General features: G+C 41.2%; 1 protein-coding gene across 5 annotated transcripts in view; it reads left to right on the forward strand.

Annotated features, from left to right (window-relative positions):
* The window catches only part of NRXN3 (neurexin 3), a 1,519,487-nt gene that overhangs the window by 455,390 nt on the left and 1,042,313 nt on the right, over positions 1-21,784 (forward strand). For all 5 annotated transcript variants that reach the window (XM_063091545.1, XM_063091547.1, XM_063091543.1 and 2 more), the window contains 2 exons: positions 16,215-16,653; positions 20,658-21,041. In XM_063091545.1, coding sequence (XP_062947615.1) covers positions 16,215-16,653; positions 20,658-21,041 — 823 coding nt within the window. The remainder of the gene's footprint in view (positions 1-16,214; positions 16,654-20,657; positions 21,042-21,784) is intronic.

The following is a 21,784-nucleotide window of genomic DNA, read 5'->3' on the forward strand; positions in this document are numbered from 1 at the left end:
ACCTATTCTGGGTACTTAGTGCTCAGATTTGTATTTAAGACTGATTTGGCATGAGCCTATTTTATCAGCTTAATCATCTATTTTTCATTTTCTTCATGCATTTTTTCCTCCTGACATGCTTATAATCCACAAGTCAATAATAATTCCTTTTATAGTACTTTTTATACTTCTGGTCTTATATATGTCATGTTCTTTTAGCTTTTCAAATTGGTTCTCTTTTTCTTTTTCCTTCCTTTTAATTCATTCCCTGTGTGGCCACTGGATTCACCTTTTATACAATGCCAACCTGACCTCATCACTCTTGTGCCTGAGTGGTTCCCCAATGCCTTTAGGATAAAGTTAAAACTTCTCTGCTCTAAGTAGGAGATCTTCTGGGGTCTTATCCAGCCTCCTTCTCTACCATCACTTCCACTACATCAATGCACTTGATGATTCTTGAGTCAAAGAATATGCCAGGGTTTCTTATCCTTGTCTCCCGTCACTCATGGTATTTCTCTTACCTTCCTTTTTCATCTGGCTAATGCCACTCATTTATCAAGTCTCAATTTAGTACCCTACCCTGTTGAAGGTATTTTCTGATTGCCCCTGCCCCTACTCATAGCTTGAGTTAGGCGTTCACCCCTGCTTTCCTGGTTATTAGGAAATATCTTTTTAAGAAACTTGATCATACAAATTGCTAATTTTGATTTTCCAACTGTCTCCCTTTTTAATAGAGGGCTTTGTTGCTGTATCTTTTTCATCTTTGAATTTCCACAGAGCATGACATTGAATAAATAGATTGTGGGTGTGTGAATAACTGAATAAATGTATATATGTCTGTTTCCTTTAATAGAGTAAGTTCTTTTAGGGAAGACCTAATGACTTTTTTCCTTGTATGCCCCTCATTTCCTAGCATGGTCCTCTGCATATAGTAGTTGCTCAATAAAAGGTCAGTGAATGAATAATGACGTACATGTCTGTCTTCCCCAAAACATTCTCAGTTCTTCCGGGAAGACATTGTGTCATAAAAATTAGACAGCCTCTAGCACAATGAATTATACATAATTCATGCTCTGCTTAATTCTTGTGTTTAATTACTGCTTTCAGTTGAACTTCAGTTATGGTAGGTTATGAAAGTCTGGAAGCTTCTCTATACTACATAAGCATATACTTGATAAAGCTATAGGGTCAAAAACCTGGTAGCTAAGTTTAGTTGATAATTTAAACTTCAGAGACTAGAAGCATCCTAGGAATGATTTACCGGTATTAATAGGCCTGGAGAATTTTCCGTCCTTATTTGGTTCTTCCTCCACAAAACTGAGCAGTCCAAATATGGCATGCTTCAAAGGAGGCAAAGGAGGGAGGCTTTGCAAATTTATTACATGTCAGACTCTAACAAGGGCTGGAGAAGGAGCAGAGGGAAAGTGCATTTCATTTTCTTTTCTTTTCTTTCTTCTTCTTCTTTTTTTTTTTTACTTTCCTGCAGCTGCTAGAACAAAATATCACGAACTTGGTGGCTTAAAACAGTAGAAATTTATTCTCTCACAGTTCTGGAAGTTAGAAGTCTGAAATCAGTTTCTCTGGGCTAAAATCACTGTCAGTAGGGCTGCACTTCCTCTGGAGCCCCCTCGTGGAGAATCTGTTTCTTGCTTCTTGTTTCTGGAAGCTGCCTACATTCCTTGGCTTGTGGCTTCATCCCTTCAATCTCTGCCTCCATGTTCACATTATCTTTGTGTGCATGTGCATGTGTGCCTGTGTGCGTGTGTGTGTCTAATCTCTCTTTGCCTCACTCTTATAAGGATATTGGTGATTGCATTTAGGGCCCAACTGGAGAATACAGTATAATCTCATCTCAAGATCCTTAACTTAATTACATCTGCAAAGACCCTTTTTCCAAATAAAGTAACATTTACCGGTTTCAGTGATTAGGATCTGACATGTTTGTAGAACATTATTCAGCCTTTACAGAGACAGGTGTCTTTCCCCTATGCAGACTTTAAGATGCTAGATCTTCTAGGAACATGGTTTTCTTTCAGACATACCTCACAACTTCTAAAATGATGCCTCATTAAAAGGAAGCTGGGGACTACTGCCAGGAAGGGTCTAATTTAGGTCAGTCTAATGTCACTGAACAGATGTGTATGGCAGCATTCCCAGCTCTCATTATAAAAACAAACCATTAATTAATACTCACCGACGAACTGATAAGTAACTGCAAGAGCTGGTCTGAGTTCTGGGTGAGGAATCAGTGGCAGCCAGTTCCCACCATCTGGCTGTTGTGGGTGGACCATGGTCCAGTTCTGGGGAACAGGTGTGCTCAGGTGGCCTGCACTCCTTCTTCTGTGTCCAGCAATAGCTCTTCCCATCTGTTTTGTCAGGAGAGTCACAAGATCTAAGTGGCCACTGGGAGGGGAATCGAGGTGGTATCAAAGGAGAGGTTGAGTGGGCCACCCCATGCAAGGTCAGCAGGACCTTCACCAATTTTTAAATTAGCGAAGAATTCCAGTAGTTGAAATTGGGATGTAGACACTTCCTGGCTCCTCCACCTTCTTTACATCTCCCCATATAGCCTAAGCCAGACATGGACCCAGATCTTCTTCAAGGCTTTGACAGGTGCTCCTGAACTTGCTTTATTAGTGCCTACTTAACTGTAACCTGCTAGCTAAGCCACAGGCAGGAGAGAATAACTTTTCTAGTGACTTCTTTTATAATCCAGTTAGCTGGAGAAGCTTGACCCAAGAAGGGATCTTAATGAAACTTCAGTTTCTTTTCTGTTGTAGAGAGGCAGGATAGTAATAGCTGTTGAGCCCACAGGCTCTGTAGTGAGACTTACCTCTGTTTTCATTCTGGCTCCACTACCTAATAGCCGTGTGACCTTAGGCAGATATTAAAATTTCCAATTCCCAGTTTCCTCATCTGTAAAATGAGGATAATAGTAACCAACACCTACAATGTGCCAGGAGATATTCTAAGCCTGTTACATGTTTAATCTTCTAATCCTCACAAAAATCCTGTGAAGTAAGTGTAATACTGTTATCCCACTTCACAGATGAGGAAACTGAGGTACCCAGAGTTTACGTAACCTATTCAGGTTGCACACTAACAAATAGCAGAGCAAGGATTTGAACCCAGATAGTCTGGCTTCAGCATATGTGCTGTAAACTGTACTTTCTGCTGCCTCTCATACCTCAGGTGGTTGTGAGATAAAACAGGGTGGCCATCCACCTCAGGCCACCTTAAGAAGTTCTGGGTTACATCTATTGTCCAGGTGAATTATTAATAGTGCCCTCTTTTGCTCTCCAAAGTAGTGTCATGTTTCAGTTTGAATATTTTTCACATCTGGATTAAGTAATTATATGAGAAACACTAGGAACATTGTCTGACCCACAGGAAGCCCTCCCTTAAGATTAGGCATTGCTATTTCTGCCATTACCACCACCACCACCACCGCCGCCGCCACCCACAACCATCCCAAGTCTGGGATCCTTGGAGCTGGGAGGTTAACTCAGGTTCTGTAAATCCATATCATGGGAGCCACTGTTCCCTGCTCCCACACCTATAGCAGACATTACTCATAGACCACAGCACAATAATATTTCCTACTTTGTGCCCTTGGCAGCCACTCTCGATTGCTCAAACTTGAAATGAGAAATGGAAATTACTTGCCATACCTAGCTTCACTGATTTTAAGAATACAAGATCCTACTGTATGGAGAACATGAATTTAGTCTGTGTTTGCGAGTTTCTCCATTTATATTAAAACTGATTTGATTCTTTAAGGTGATAACAAATTTTGGACCTCTTTAGCCACCCTATATCCCTTTCTTTCAATATTCCTCTTCACCTTTTTCTCTATTATTTCTACCTCTTCTTTTATATAAAAAAATTTAATTCATAAGAGTTTCCTATTTCCTGCCTATAATATGGTATTTATGATAAAAGACTATTGAAATACTGTAGAAGTGGGTGCAATATATATAAGCCAAAGGAGTAAGTCATCATAGGAATTACAGTTGGCACCTAAGATCCAAGGCTTAGAAAAGCTATCTTTAAATGTGATTTGTGTAACTGGTAGTGAAATTCATTTCAGCTTGATTTTTCATGACATAAGGGACATCTAGTGGTTATCTAGGTCTCTGCAGATTTACTAAAGGTAATGTAAAGTCATAGTTCTAAGTATTGAGGCTAAATACCATCATGTTGAAAGGGAGCCCTAAGAAAGGAGGAGGGCTTTTTTGTTGCATGACTGTTATTTTGAAGTTAACAAAGGGTAAAAAAAAAATTCAGAAAAAAATTAGACTAGAGTCCTAAAACTTCTCTCTGTATTGTTGCCAGTTTGAACCCAACTCATTTGCTGTCTTCTGCACTAGGTTGGAAATGATTCTATTATCAGCTACCTGCCAGCCTGCCATATTCTTCCTATCACTTTCTTTACCTCTTCTGCTGATTGCAGAAGGGCTCTTTGGACCACTTTGAAAAGCCATCTGATTAGAGTCTTCATTATTGTAGAAGCAGAGCTGCTTAACTGGGCTGGCAAGAAATAGTTTGTAGTTGCTTCTGACAGGCAGATCTCCTTTGGAAGTTGCTTAGCCATCAGGAAGCCATATGGCTCTGGTCCACATGTATTTTGAACAAATGAGTGGGCTTCACATTATAAGAGAATACCCTTGTGTGAACTTGTCTTTTTAGCCCCAGAGAGTTCTCCTGCAACTTACCCCTGGGTCAGCACTTCTTGGTATAACCTGTCACTATCCATGGTTCTGAACTAACTACCTCTGTCTTTTGGCTGCTTAGAATACTTGCTTGCTTCATAGGCTACTATTGTTTTCAGCCAACTATGCTAGACTTCTTGAAGGTCCTGTTTCATTGAATTATTTTTTTATAGTATTTTGTCCTACTCTTCTATCTTTGAGACTTTCACATAAGCTCTTTCTCCAAAAGTTGTTTAGCGTCCTGTTGTCATCCATCTTCTTTCAGGGTAGCTGGTGGCAGCCAGATTTTGCTAGTTAAGGCCAATGGCTTCATTGCTGGGGATTTATTCTTGCTCTTTGACTCTAGGTACAGAGAATAATGACTCTGGGGTACTTTATCAAAACATCCACGTGTTTTCCATGGTAAGCCCAAGCTACATTGTCATATGAGCTTTACATAAGAGTGTATGGTAGCCTTTTAGCATGCTCTGGAGTGGGAGACAGTGTTGGTGCTATTTTGTCAGCCAGTAACTTAGAGGATTTTACTAGAATTTGTGATTGGGCTTTGTACTTTTTCTGTTAATGTTCTGCCAAGGCACATAAACTGATGACAGTTACCACTCTGGGATGCAGAACTTTGCCTATAGATAGCCTTAAAAATATAAGCGCATTTCCTAAGCATCCACACTGGAGAAAACTCAACTAAATATTCAGTAGTTCTATCACATGACTTTTAACTATATAATACTTTAGCTTTCAAACTTCCCACCTCATCACTTATTGTCAGATATGCTTAATGTAGAGGCTCCTTTCTGCCTTATAGTCTTCAGTGACACAGAGGCATCAGGAAGTACCCCTTGTGACCTTCCATGCTCTCCTTTCCCCCAATTCTTCCACTTCCTCCTACAAACATGTATTTTGTTTCAAGTTCTGAGAGACAAAGAGAGAAAAGGAATAGTTTCCTCCACTTGAGATGATCCCAGTCTACTGGGAGAGACAGACAATTACAGTGCAATGTGATAGAAACTATGATAGCAGTTAGAACATGGAGCCATGGGAGCTGAGAGGAGGGAATCAGCTGTGGTTGGGAGTGGAGTGGGTAGGAGTGTTGGAGAAGGTTTCCCAAAGGAGATGATACCACAACCACGCCTCACATAGTGAGCAGCAGTTATCCAGACAGAGAATCCAGGAAGGACTGACTTATCTGTGGGATGGTTAATTGGAAGAACTGTAGAACTTTGGCAAATCTGGTGATGATGAAGTGGGGACTAGATCAGAGAGAGCCTTTTATTCAATGCTTATAATATTACATTTCATTCTGAAGTTGATGGAGAACCACTGAAGGGTTTTAAGTAGAGAATGACATGTTATTCCCAGAAAAACCAGAGAGATGATTAGAGTCATTTCTAGTCCTTGGAATAAAAATAAAAGTAGAGTTCTAGTGATTCAGGAAGGCATCTTTTAAATTTTGTCACCTTTATAATCTAACTACTAAAGCCTTTCTTCCTACTCTAATGGTTACATTTTTTTCCCAATTGCATAATGCATGTATTTTTAGAGCTTGTCATAATCAGGTACCGCCTACTCATCTGATCTCAGTCCCTCTGCTTTGTGACATGAAACTTTCATTCTAGTGAGGTTGGTGCCCCCATCAAATATTCTGAGATGGAAGGAAATGTAGGTGTTCTCTGGATAGGTCTGTTAGTATATAATAAAATGTAGAAAATGAGTGTGTATTTATTGAGCCTCTACTATGTGCCAGGCACTTTGCTAAATACTGGGGATGCATTGGTTACCACAACAGAAACACATAGCCTCTGTGTTTATGAAGCATGCACTCTAGAGGATCATAACAGTGCCATTCCTGCAAAGAAGAGAAATACAGTCTAAGATTTTGAACATGGGTCCTGTACATTAATTGGAGTGACAAATATATTTCACTCCAAATCTGATGTATATATACACACACACACACATATATAAAATTATATATATATATATACTTATGTATATATATAATTCTCCCTTTAAGCATCCTCCAACATTCTTTAAGCATGTTGGTGGCAGAGATTAAGTCTCATGCTCCTTTGTGTCCTCCGTGGTCTGGAGCTAAAGGTATAGTGGTTACTTGATATACTTAATGTGGATTTAAAAAACAATATTCTAGTAGTAATATTCAGTTGTCAATTTATATTAAGTTGGGCTTTGTGGTAGAGGACTGCAAAGATGGAGAATAGGTTCACCTCAAGTTCAAGCTCTCAGTGACTGGTGGTTAATTTCCTGGAGCACTGCACTGAGAATAATTCTGAGGCTTGATCTGGGTTGAATGGGAAAGGAAGTAGAATCGAATGACATCATTTAATAATGAATTCCATGCCACAAAGGGTGGGTAGAGGCACATATTTGCCAATATGGCTGTAAGAGATGAGAGAGTTTGCTATTCAGTGTGGATGAAAAGATTTGCTGGCAACTAGAAACTTTTTCACTTCACATATCTTGGAGAACTATGTTCTACACTTGCAAGTTCATGTCGTATTTTTTTGCCTGAGTCTCTCTGTGCCAAGTTCTTACTCCGTTCATTTAGTAGATGTTTAGTAGTCTCTGTGCAGATGATAAACCTGAATCCACAAGTCTTATCCCTTGTGATAAACTGAGCCTTTACAGTATTCTGAATACCCCAGAAACTTGATTGGCTAGATTTTGTTTATTTGTTGGTTTTATGAGATACATGGATACATGACAGTTGTTCCTCGTCAGGCTTTTTATTTGAATAAAAGTTCTATGAAAGTTCTCCTTTTTGAGAAGAATAAAACTGAGAACTCGACTGTGATCATGCCAAGGGTTAGAAATCTTTGTTAACTTCCTACTGTCCCCATCTGTAACTAGGCATAAACCTATATGATCATTTTCCTTTCACAAAGACTCCATCAGGAAAATAAAGCCTAAGCTTATCTTGAACACAAGTCGTATGACTTGCATTATTTGCAAGACTCTTGGGCTGCTATACATGGCTGTTTGATTCATGAGGGCAGAGTACCTGGCTGGCCCACAGCTGTCCCTCTTTTTCTGACTGGCCTGACTCGCATGCCCCAGTGACTGAATGGCTTTCTTCAAAATGAAGTAGGGACAGAGGATTTTGCTAGTTCATCATCAGTTTGCCTGTTACTGCAGCTTGCCTTATGCCCCTTTTATCTTTTCCTGGTCACTTTCTTACAAATAGGACCATAAATCAAAGATTATAAACTGGTGGCACCTGGCAAGATCCAGCTTGCAGTTTTGTTTGACCCATAGAGTGTTGGATCACACAGAATTTTAAAAATTTAATTAATTGCCAACATTCTATGACTGGTTTTAACTTTATCTGGAGTCTTTTTGACCTTTATTTTGAGCTCTAGAACTTAGACATTTTCTGGCTCCTGCCTTGAAAATCTGAAACTAAGTTCCTATTTTCTATTTCTGGTGCTTAGTTTTTATCTTTGGCAGATTCCAACCACTGTTAGCAAGATATAAAGTATGAAAATGATGGTAACCATGGTACGTAGCAGTTGGGACTTTGAGCCCCAGGGTGGATGTCAGCTGCATCTCAGCAGGCAGAGTTAGTTTACTGAACCCTGTTAGCAAGACTATAGATGCAGATGTGGCTGTGGTCATGCCAAATATTAGGTTCTTCTGACTTTGGAAGCTAAGAGGACCATCTGCGGCCACATTTGTGCTTGGACTTCACTGTTGGAGTTTGGTTAGTGGTACACTGGGATAGAAAATGATGTTAATGATAAAGAATCCTAAATCTGTGCAAGTATAGGGTGTGTGTGCATGTGTGTGTGTGTGTGTGAGAGAGAGAGAGAGAGAGAGAGAGGCAAGGAATGGCCACCATTAGGCATATATATATAAAGACAAGACCTGTGCTTATTGAAAGATAATAAAGTTGAGTGTTTTAAGTGACAGATGAGTGAAGCAGACAGTTTAGAGGAAGGAGAGAGCACAGCAGACCAGAGTTATTGGTTGCCTGAGGGACGGAAGGGGAAGTAGGACAGAGAGAGTTGGATGTGTGATTCTGTAGAGACCCCAGAAGCGAGATTCTTTCACAACGCTTCTTAGTCATTTTTTTACCCTGAGTAGGAATGTTATATATATAACATATATGTGTTTATATATATAAATGTTTTTATATATATATATATATATAAATGTCACATTAAGCAATTAAATATATGTAATTTTTGTATACATACACACACATAAGTGGTCTTCAAAAAGGGAGAGAGAGACAAGGAATGGTCACCCTTAGGCATATATGTATCTCTATATATCTCTATATATCTCTCTCTATATAAATGTCACATTAGGCAAGTAAATATATGTAATTTATATATGCATACATACACATAAGTGGTCTTCAAAAAGTTCATGGAAAGATTCATATTATCTTTTAATTCTATTTTGCCATGAACTTTTTGAAGTACCCTCGTGGTGTGTGTGTGTGTGTGTGTGTGTGTGTGTGTGTGTGTGTGTGTAGATGAGTGCATGTGTGTGTATTATATATATTTTTTAATTTTAGAGTTTCTTAAATCCAGAGTCTGTCATTATTTGCAGCTCTTGGGCTGACAATTGGCTTAGACGTTATCCTTGGAGAGAATCTTTTATTCCTAATGATTCCATGCCAAGCTAATATTGTCTGTTGATTTGGTTCTGGCTTTTCACAGAAAATAACAAAATTAATAATGATAACTACCATTTATTGAGTGCTTATTAAGAGCCAAGAACTGTGGAAAGTGCTCTTATATATGGTAATATTATCTCATTTATTTCTTACAATCTGTGAAGTGAGACTTGTTGTCTACATTCTACAGTGAAGAACCTAGGCTGAGACAAGTTAACTATTTTGCCCAATGTACCACAGCTGGTAAGAGTGGAGCAGATTCAAGCCCTGGTTAGGGAGACTCCAAAGTCTGGGACCTTAACCACTGCCCTATACTGCTACTTGAGTCCAGAATCTAATTTAATGAAGATACGAGCATTTATTAAGCAGCATACACCAAGGAGCTATTTCAGATTTTAAGAGGTGTAATGCATATTTTTTGCTTACAAGGTGTTTGAGGTCTATTGAAAAGACAAGACCTGTGCTTACTGAAAGATAACAAAGTTGAGTGTCTTAAGTGACAGATGAGTGAAGCAGACAGTTTAGAGGAAGGATAGAGCACAGCAGACCAGAGTTATTGGTTGCCTGAGGGACAGAAAGGGAAGTAGGACAGAGAGAGTTGGATGTGTGATTCTGTAGAGACCCCAGAAGCGAGATTCTTTCACAACACTCCTTAGTCATTTTTTTTACCCTGAGTAGGAATGTTACACAATAATAAGATTAGCTCAAAAGTTTTATCTAGAAGCTGCACCATCAAGGAAGCTGAAGAGAAAAAGCTTATTTCATTATTATCTATTGTTAAAGGATTAAATTTGGGTGGGGGATAAGTACGTCTTTGTCTTTTGCTTGTTGTGTGCAAACTGCTCGACACATAGCTATAAAGTTAAAAAGCTTTATTGGGATTTGTAGTTAACACTGCTCCACTCAAGGTACCCTGATACTGGCTTCTCCATCATCCCATTTTGTCCAGCCTAGACACTTTAGAGAGTGTCCCCCAGTGTCCTTACCCTCAAACATCCTCCACTGACCTGGATCAGACCAATGGAGCTCAGTCTTCAAATCACGGGCTTATAAATGATCTGATCTTATAAGTTGACTTGGTGATTTAATAGAAATTGCCCTATATGTATACCCACAAAAGATTAAAGATGGTTTAAAAACAAGTGAAAGGAAATATCAGAAGTAATCCTCCAGGATCTTCATTGACAGGAGAAATAGTGCCAAGAAACCATCTGGGCGCTGAAGGACACATACCCACCTTCCCTCTCTAGTTTCCTTGCTAGAGTACATATACATATGGCATTTACAATAGAACACACAGAAATACATACTCAGGAGGTTGAGGACAGAGCGGCCTGGGATAAGATGAAAGAGGAAGAGAAGAAAAGATTTTGTGAGTGGGGACTGTCTCCAACCCTCAGATTCATTCTCATGGACTTGTCTTATAACTCAATTGCCACGGAAGAGTTTACAGTTGGGGCAATCAGGCAGATAGTGTCATCATTTGCAGGCCGCATAACGATTCTGATTTATCAAATAGTGGGGATCAACAAGTACCAGAGTATCCAGTGAGTTTCTGGAGTGGGTTTGGATGTAGATCCTAGGGAATGGGAACCCCTTAAGGAGGTTGGAGAGGAGAGGAAGGCACAGTAGCCTGGGAAACCCAAGAGCAAAGCTGCAGAAGCACTAACACCTGATTTCATGCAGAGGCCTCCGCAGTGACTCCTGAGTGGGGAGGTACAGGAATCCACTAGAGAGGGGTTGTGCCAGGTGTGAAGGGCTTTGCACACCAAGATGAATTTGGGTGTGGCTTTTGTGTGACTAAGGGGCTTCTGCTTTATGTGTAGGCATGTAGGGCTACAGGAGGGCCTAGAAACTGCCATCCCTGGAGCATGGCCTTGCCCCAGCATAGTCAGGGAGATGTAGGCTCAAGTCCTGGTTATGTCCTTAATGGGCTACATGGTCTTGAGCAAATAACTATCCCCTCTGAGCCTCACGTCTGTAAAATGGGGCTAATGCCACCTATTTCACTTGTGTCTTGTGGAAGATATACAATAGTGTTTAAAAGTGCTCGGTACCTAGTAGGCTCTTGATAGGTGCTAACTATTTTTATTATATTGTTCCTGCTGTCATAGCTAGCCTTACTCCTGATATTGCTCCTGTGTGTCTCTGCATCAAGGATCATGAAGGAACACAAGTATATTTGTTCTGAGAGAGTTTGTCTTAACTCTGAGAGCTGTTTTACTGTCTGGTCTCCTAAGCATGAGTTACAAGTTCAAATAGCAGCTTTTACAAGCCCATGGGTGGAATAGTGAGACCAGCTTGTCATTCTTTGTGACTCTGCTTCTCTGCCTCCCAGGCTGTGTGACATCTTCCCCTAAAGGAAGCTGCTTCTACTTTGTCTTTAATTGCTCCTCGTTGGGGAGACTTGTCAGCTAAGGCTGCTTTCTGTCACCGATGCCACAGCTCTTCCTAGTTGAATCAGTCAGTCGGGGACATTCATTTAGTTGAGAGTCTGAGTTTACAGAGAACACTATACCAGAGACTAACTTTCCTTGAAAGGGGTCCAGCAGGGATTTCTGCCCCGTGGTCCAGCACATTTTACCCAAGGCCCCAGTAGGGCTCTGTGTGGCCATGGCTGTGGTTCCGTACAGAGTCGGGGGGAGGGGGACGTGAGGAGCTTCTCAGTTGAGTATCACTGGGCTCCAAGACCCTTACCCTCCCGTCCCTTTCTTCTCTGTATGAGATCTTCCATAGAACCTCAGTTCAGGGATCTGCCAGTTTCCAACAGAACCCCAACACTGTTGGAGAAGAAGGTTACTATTATGTCTTCCTAAGTGTGTGTGCCAGTTTAGAATTTTCTTTTTTTTTAAAAGATGACCAGTAAGGGGATCTTAACACTTGGCTTGGTGTTGTCAGCACTGCGCTCAGCCAATGAGCTAACCGGCCATCCCTATATAGGGATCCGAACCTGTGGCCTTGGTGTTATCCGCACGGCACTCTCCCAAGTGAGCCACAGGCAGGCCCCCAGTTTAGAATATTCTATGTTGTACCATGTATAACATTCCATTTGATCTTGAGAACATCCCCAGGGGAAGAAAGGGGACAGTTTATAGAACAGGTATTGAGGCTCCCACCTTTGGAAATGAATAAAATCAGACTCAGAAAAGTTACCCGACTGTCAGTGAGAATGGACTTGTTCTACCACAGTGGAAACTCCTTATAAATAGACAAGTAGTTTCAGGGCCATAGAGTAGAGCGAGAATTCCCCTTCACAGAGCCTTTGAGAGAAGTCTGGTTATATCTGTCTGGTTATTTTCTGCCCTTGATTCTCCTGCCCAGCTCACCTCTCTGAAATCTGCCTTCTGGTCATTAACCTTCTGTCCCAGTCTCAGCTATGTACTCTTCTCACAGAAAAGTTCTTCTTTCCAGCCCCTGCGTCCCTTTATATATTTTAAAAATTTCATTTATTTATTTTAATTGACATATATTGGTTGTACATATTTATAGGGTACAGAGTTATATTTCAATACATGTAAACAATGTGTGATGATCAAATCAGGGTAGTTAGCATATTTGTCATTGCAAAAATTTACCATTTCTTTGATGAGAACATTTGGGCTCCTCTCTTCTGGCCAATTGAGAACATGCAATAAATTATTGTTAATTATAGATGCCTGGCACTACTGTAGAGCATTAGAATTACTTGTCCTATCTAGCTGTAATTTTGTATCTATTAACTAACCTCTCCCTATTCCCCTCCTTCCTGACCTCTAGTAATCACAATTCTATTCTCTACTTCTATGAGCTCAACTTCTTTTTCTTTAGCTCCCACATATGAGAGAGAACACCCTGCATTCCTTTAAAAGGCCTTTTTCTTTTTTTTTCTTTTTTTCCTTTTGTCCCAGGCATCCTGTAGGGATGCCTAGGCTCTCTTTCCATTTATTGTTCATCAGAGCCATGCCTTGGTCTGTCCCTCTGGGATGAGCTATTGTTATACATTAACAATTAACCTCTGAAGGAGCTCTGGTCGTAGGCATTTAACCCAAATGCAGAAAAAGCCAATGTTTGGTTATGACACCGAAATCTCCCATACTGAGGCATAATGGTGGTGGTTAGAAAGGAGAAGCTGCCAGTCATTAAACTTTTATTATTTATTTTCTGGTTTACTCACTTGAGTGATTACCTAAGGATCTTGCAATATTTCCCTTTGCAAATGGTCAGTCCAGTAGAGCTAAAACGAGAAACTCAGCTTTTGAATTGGGAAGTTGAGCATGCATGACTTTGCACATAATGTTAAAGGTGAGCCTCCCAGGTGTTGCTAGCGGGCCTAGTTCCAAATCTCTACAGTGGTAAAGCACATGAACTCTGGAGTCTGATACCTGGGTTCCTGTCCAGCTCTGCCACTTACCAGCTGTGTGCCTGTGGGCTGGTTCCTTAACTTCTCTCTGTGTCAATTTCTGCACCTGTAAAATCAGGGAATGATTATAGGTATTTCAAGTGGGTGTTGTCAGAATCTGATGGGATGGGGGGTATTAAACCCTTGCCAAAGTGCGTGATAGTAGATGCTCAATGGATGTTAGTATCATTATTATGTTTAATGTTATTGACTATGGTTAGATTCACAGTCAAGATTACATAACAGTTGAGGCATTTTCAATGCTTTGTCAGAGTTGTATATCACTCTTGTAATATCTATTAAAAAGCATATGGCTCTGATTGATTCTCTACTGGTGAAGGAGGAGAGAGGCAAATAGTTCTACAGCCATATGTTAGGGATTAAATGATATGTGCTGGAATGATCCACCTAATTCACTATCTCTCACAGAGACGTATTGTGAGACTTATTTTGGCACTTAAGTTTCATTTGTTTTACTGAAAATGAAGAAGGCAATAAAACCTTCACAATGGAAAGGATGAAATGAGATCAATAATAACCACAGCAATCACCCCCTAAATAGCTGAGGGTTTTGTGCCCTTAGTATGTGCCATTTCTTATTTTTTTCCAAGTGCTTTACATGTATTAATTCATTTTATCCTTACAAAATATTCGACTCCAATATTTCCATTTTCAGAGGAGGAAACAGGCGCAGAGAAGTTACTTTGCCAAGGTCACACAGCTTGTGAATAGTGGATGTGGGATTCAAATCTAAATCTGGGTCATGATGTAGAATTTGAATAAGATAATGTAAAGGAAACAGCAATGTAGCTGGGAAGATCAATACTCAGATATTAGTCCATTTCTCTTTTGTATTAGTCAGTTTCTGTTCATATGGAATACCTGAAATGGATAATTTATTTCTTACAGTCTGTAGGCTGGGAAGTCCACCGTCTGGAGGTTGCACCTGGAGAGGGCCTTGCTCTTGGTGTTGACTCTATATGGCGATGCAGGGTGTCACATGGTGAAATGGCTGAGCAACAGGGAGATAAGATTCTCCCTTGCTCTCCGTTTAAAGCCATCAGAACCATGCCCATTACTCCATGAATGGATCAATCCACTCCCAACAGCATAGTCCTCACAATCGAGTCACCTCTCCAAGGCCCCGCCTTCCAATTACCATAATAGGATTTCTCACCCTCTTAACAGTTACAGTGGGGATTAAGCTTCAATGAGTTTTGGGGAAACAATCCACAGCACCTTCCTTTTTTTTTTTTTTCTGTTTATTATTGTCATATAGATGTGACATTGCTCAGAGATTAGAGCACGGAGAACCATGCCCTGGCACGACATCAAAATTCAGTTCTCATAAAAGTAAAACATTTTTGAAATTCTAATTTTGGGGAACAAGATTAATCTCTGTTTTTATGTGGATTACACCAGGTGTAGAGAGTCATGATAGACTTTTTAACTGGCATCCACACCTTCCCCACCCACCCACTCTGTGAAGGACAATGGCCATGGCCACGCAGAAGTATTCTGGCACCTTGGGTAGCACCTGGAGGCAGGAAGCCCTGCTGGATCCCCTTACATGGCAAGTTAGGATCTGTTACAGTGTTCTCTGTAAAATCAGACTCTCAACTAAATAAATATTCCCAACTGACTGGCTGAATTAGGGTTTCAGGGAGTCTTATTCTACCAGTATACAGAGGGCATGTGCGATCTGCAAAAAAACAAACAAACAAACAAAAAAACACAGACCCCCTTCCCCACCAACTCTTAACACACAACTATTTTTTTAAAGTAATATATCCACATGGTTAAAAAAAATCAAACAATACAAGAAGGTACTGTGAAAGGTACGTTTCCCTCCCTCTCCTGAATATTAATCCCTTAAATCCATTCCCCAATACTTTTATAGTTCTTTGTGTTTCCTTCCAAAGCTGCTTTATGCTTATGCAAGCATATATACAAGTAACACCCCCATCCTCCTCCCATACACTTTTCCACATGACAGCATAATTCACACTCTGTCCTGCTCCTTGCTAATTCCACTTGAAGAAATATGACTTGCAGAGCCTCCATGTCAAAACCAAAAATAATATTCCATTATAAAGATGTGCTGTCTGCTATGGATGGTCATTTAGGTTGTTTCTGGTCTTGACCAACTAAGGATGCTTCAGTAAGTATCTTTGTATGTAAGTGTTTGCATGTGGGCAACTCAATTTCTCTTGATTTTTATTTGCAAGCTCATATTGCATAACTTTCTGACAGCACAAGAAATTGGCCAGAAGGAGAGAGATAATAGGAATATATTAGAAATGTAGAGGCTTATTCAGAGCTTGTGTACACGCCAGACATCTCTCCAGATGCTTTTTTGAGTGCTGTATCTCGTGTTTCTCATGTTGCTTCAGAATATTACGTCCTGAAGCTCCTAAATCTTTTTTTCTGGGTGCCCAGTGAGGGAGATGGATGGACACGGTTTACAAGATTGATTCATATGGCATGTTTGTTTGGCTTCTGACAGGTTGTTTATAAGAATAATGACATCCGTCTGGAGCTGTCTCGCCTGGCCCGGATTGGGGACACCAAGATGAAAATCTATGGTGAAGTTGTGTTCAAGTGTGAGAATGTGGCCACACTAGACCCCATCAACTTTGAGACCCCAGAGGCTTACATCAGCTTGCCCAAGTGGAACACCAAACGTATGGGCTCCATCTCCTTTGACTTCCGCACCACTGAGCCCAATGGCCTGATCCTCTTTACTCATGGAAAACCCCAAGAGAGGAAGGATGCTCGGAGCCAGAAGAACACGAAAGTAGACTTCTTTGCTGTGGAACTCCTGGATGGCAACCTGTACTTGCTGCTTGACATGGGCTCAGGCACCATCAAAGTGAAAGCCACACAGAAGAAAGCCAATGATGGGGAATGGTACCACGTGGACATTCAGCGAGATGGCAGATCAGGTAGGAAGCGACTAGAGGAAAGCTGTAGCATCTCGGTTGTTTCCTGACTTTATATTTTTTATTCTAATTCTTGCACTTGCATGCTTATTGATTCTTTTGCTGTTCCCTTTAGTGGTTGTTGAGATTGTGTTTCTGAACACGACACCTGTCTCACAGATGGCTCACTTTCTCCACTCATCTCCCCTGTCACTCACTGCACCATTGTCTCAGAGTGATAGCTCTAAGACCCTGGGGCTAAGAATGGTTTTACATGTAGCATTTCCACTGCCACCAAAGTGACTGTCATGTCATTGATGTGGTATTCTCTCCCCTTCTCTTCTTCTCCTTTTTCTCATTACCATGGAAACCAATTGTGACATCACAGATGCTGCATTATGTGATTACTCTGTAGGATAAGCTTCACTGTGCAAGAGTTTATACAACAATAGGCCTTTCAATAATTGGCAAGAGTCACATTGCAGGGAGAAATTATGACAAGAAAGGAAAAGGCAAATTGATTTTTCCTGAAGTCATGTTCAGCTTAAAGCCTCCCTTTGGTGTGAAAGCCTATATTTCACTCTTTGCTCAGACCTCACTGACTCTCCCTTCCTCTTCATAACCTTTTACATTTGGTTTAAATGGCTTTGTTTGTTTCTGCAGCCGCAGATCAAACAAGCTAGCCCCGGGCAGTACATAGTCACTCTGGAATAGTAACAAAGAGAGAGGGGGAAAAAACACAAATAGAGAGTCTGGGGCTTTTGGATGCCTGAACAGTCTGCTTAGCTTTCTATGGACCATGTGCAATGAAGGTCACATCATGTGCTGTCAGAAAGGGCATTTCCACAAGAGCAGCGATTAGAGCATTTGAATTTCAGACAATTTCCTGATTCTCTATTTAGGTAGTATATACTCAAGAAGGGTCTTAGCTACATTTGCCATATTTGTAGGGATTCACTCCCTTTGTGAACTTAAAAAAAGCCATCATTTGGATATTTTCTTTCTAGGTGCATTTGGTCAGTAAGAGAGAGCAATAGATTCCCCAAAAGGCTGAAGCCAGGAATGGCTGAGCTTTGTTTGGGGTGACTTTCTGCATAATTCCAGAGCTAGAGCAAGGGCAGAGATGGGCAATGTTGCCTTTAGGAAAAGCTGGATGGGTTCCATGCAGAGGGCAGATGGGTGGCAGATTGCAGCCCTGGATGTTTTATTGCCCAATAGGAATGTTTATTGATTGTCTGAAATCTGATCGGAACTAAGAGGCTTCAAATTAAATGTGCTTGTTGAGCAAGAATGAACAGTTTGTGCTTTTTGTTTTAACAGAAAAATGCACAAAATTAATTTATCCGAAGGCTTAATCTCTGTCTCTCTTTCTCTCTCTGAGTTTATCAGTAAAAATTCAACAGGGGCAGAGCCAGAAAGCTGTCCCAGAATTATGTAGAAAACATTGTTGCTGGTTTTTAAGACCATGCATTTGGGGTCTCTGGAGTTGGGTTATGGTTAAAGAGTATTGTCTGACTAACCTAGACCTTGACACAGCTTAAAAATTACTTATGTGGTTACCCACAGGTTAGAACCCACAAAATTGCTGTATGTTTATTTCTGTTTATTTCCAACACTTATTGCTTTTTGAAGTAGGGTAGCTATTTTGTTTTGTTAGAACCATCAATGGACCCATCTTTGACAAATATATTAGAATTTCGGAAACCTTGAATTTCATACCTGGGAGCTATCACATCGGCCTGTTCTTTGAAGTACTGATACATTTGATCAAAGCCTACAAAAATTTACTGAGTAAACAAATAACTGTCCCATGGAAGCTGTGTAACTTAAAATTTTAATATAATATGTTAAACTTCATTTCTGCATGAGGATATTTTCTGGTGCATTTTTTTTAGTTATAAACCTATACTAAAGTGGATAGTTACAGAAATGAATGCATATAAGTGAGGTGCTTCCTTCTCTGATAATCCTCAAGAATATGACTGCGAGATTCTAGAAAAACTTTTACGGCCACTCTCCAGTTGGGGAAGTGAGTCTTAAAACTTGATAACTGCATTCAAAACAGTTGTGGTCACACATTCAGAGAACAGATTTTCCTCAGAATGTGTATTTAAGGCCTCAAAGTTTAAATCAATTCCAGTACTGTCCTTACTTGACAATAGACATTTCTCCCCTTTAGTTGGTGAGCAGGTTAGCCCTGTGGACATGAGGAGGGTTAAAGAAAGAAAAATGTGCAAGAGAGAAGATAATATGAGACACGAGCCTCAACTCCCTCATTTGTAAAATAGAGAAAATAATAACTCCTACCTCACAAGATTGTTTAAAAAGTCAAGTGCAAAAAAGAACATAAAATACTTAAAACGGAGGCCAGGACATTATTGTTGTTATGTAGGTGTTTGAAAGATTAAAAAACAAAAAGGCAAAGCGTGTTTCTCCAGGAGGAAGTGGGGAAGCAGGCTGTTAGCTTCAGCCCCCCAGACCCACAGGCCCCATAACCTTGTACCCTCCTGCACTCGCGCTGATGCTGTAATTTAGAACATTCTGCCCGTTCTTCATCTCATCTGATCTTCCCGGCCCTTCAGGCTTATGCCCTTCGTAGCTGAGGGAACTGAGGCTCAGACACAAGTGAAGGCTGACTGATGGATGGTATAACCCAGTTATCTTGGTTCCAGTGAGGCACTTCAAGAACAAAAAATTAAAAAAAAAAAATCTGGCAGGATGTTTGTATATCATCTAGTCCATTTCCTTGATTTTATAATTTAGGAAATTGAGCTAAATCCCTTTTCCCAAGTTCCTGCATCAGGCTCTAGGGTCATATCTTCTGTAATATCACTGGACCTGTCTATAATCCAGCCCCTGCCTGGGTGCACCTCTCTCTCTCACCTTATCTCCTGCTCAGTCCCTCTTGCTTCCTCCACTTTCACCACACTCCTTCCCACCGCTGGGTCTTTCTAGGTGCCATTCCCACCGCCTGGCATGCTCTTTCCCCTGGACTTTAAACAGTTGGATCCTTCTCAACATTCTGGTTTCAGCCTAACTGTCACCCCCCAGGGAGGCCTTCATTGGCCTCTACTTTAAACTTCTGCATTACAGAAGAACCCATAGGCCGCTCCCACAACACCCATTTTACTCTCTTCACCGCACCTGCCATTGACTAATTTCTCTTGTTTATTGTGTGATTTGTTTATTTTCTGTCCCTGTGCTCCAGAATGTCAGCTCAGTGAGAGGACAGATATGCCTATAAAGTTCATCTCTCAGCCGAACCATACCAGAGACAGAATAGGTGTTCAACACATATTTATTAAATAAACAAAGAAATAAAGAAACATGTTCCAGTTAAAATTTATCAAAGGCAACGTGCAAAATATTTACTGGCAGGGCTGATAGCTAATACCCAGTCCACAGGGTGGTCAGTGCATAGAGGGAGGGGCAGGGAGGAAGTTCCATCCTTTTGGGGATGGCCAGCCCCTGAAGAAGACTCAAGAAACACCTACAGAGGCCTTATTCTGTCCGAGGCACTAACAGAAGCACTTTACATATATTAACTCATTTAATCATCACATGAACCTGCAAGGCAGGACCGATTATTTTCCCATTTTACAGATGAGGAAATTGAGGCATAGGAAGGTGAAGTCACTTCTTCAAGGTTATCAGCTTGTGCGGGTAGAGCTGGGATTTAAACGCAGGCACAAACTGCGCTGTTCTCAACCTGTATGGTGTGCTCCCTTCCAGCCAAGACCATTGGTAGAGAAAAAGTATACCAGGTGTTAGGCCTCTGAGATTTTCCTGGGTCCTCTTACGGGCCAGGTTTTCTTAACTGGTAGAGATTAGGACCAAATGGCCTACAATGTCCTTCCTGCCCTTTTGCAGTGTTTTATTTCTTTGCCTGAATTGTTCTTTCCCGGCCAGGCAATACTGGTCTCTGAATTCACCTGCTGGGCTCCTTTCCTTTGGTTAATCAAACGGGGGTCTCACCTGAGAGGTCAAGAGAGCTGTAAGGTCACTCTGCGTCCTTCCTCCCGCTCCAGGTACCATATCTGTGAACAGCAGGCGCACGCCATTCACCGCCAGCGGGGAGAGCGAGATCCTGGACCTGGAGGGGGACATGTACCTGGGCGGGCTGCCGGAGAACCGTGCCGGCCTCATCCTCCCCACCGAGCTCTGGACCGCCATGCTCAACTACGGCTACGTGGGCTGCATCCGCGACCTGTTCATCGACGGGCGCAGCAAGAACATCCGGCAGCTGGCGGAGATGCAGAACGCCGCGGGCGTCAAGTCCTCCTGTTCACGGATGAGCGCCAAGCAGTGTGACAGCTACCCCTGCAAGAACAACGCCGTGTGCAAGGACGGCTGGAACCGCTTCATCTGCGACTGCACCGGCACCGGCTACTGGGGCAGAACCTGCGAAAGGGGTGAGCTGGGGCTCGTGGGTGGCCTGGGTGGCATGCGAGGGGCTGCGGGTGGGTGGCTGGGAGGAGTATTACAGATGGACCCGCGGACAGCCCAAGCCTTTGCACCTACCTGTGCTTACTTTCTTCCAAAAACGAGTTTTTGGGTTCACTGATTTTCAGGACACCCTTTCTAGTTCTGAATGCTTGGATTTGTTTGGCTAGGGTTGGGTCGCAGAAAGAGAAACTTTAGAATAAATACTACCATGATCATGATAATATTCTGATTAAATATCTTCTGTTTAGAGAGGATGAATATTCTCTTTTGGGATTCGAGGGGGCGGGGGGGCGGCTAACCAACTGGCTGTTTCATTTGAATGAATGAAAACTCATTTTCATTGTAGTTCATGCTTCTTTAATACTTTCTACATGCTAACTCCTGGTTTAGGCTTTAGAAATACAATATCAAACAAGAAAGATCCATCTCTGTCCTTATGGAGCTTGATGCCTCATGAAATATTTAGCCATTAAATAATTAATTACAAATGTGATGAGTTTTATAAGAGGCAGTATAATGTATTGGTTAAGAATATGAATCCTGGGGCCAGACTGGGTGAGAAATTTGGCCCTTATGGAGTGACGTGAACTTCCTCAAGGTAGTCCATATCTTTGAGACTTGATTTCCTCATCTGTAAAATGGAGATAATCAGGCACCTACCTGGAAAGATATTGATGGTAATTGAGTTAATAGGTTTCTGAAATATAGT

Source organism: Cynocephalus volans, chromosome 3 (assembly GCF_027409185.1).
Source record: "Cynocephalus volans isolate mCynVol1 chromosome 3, mCynVol1.pri, whole genome shotgun sequence".
NCBI lineage: Eukaryota > Metazoa > Chordata > Mammalia > Dermoptera > Cynocephalidae > Cynocephalus > Cynocephalus volans.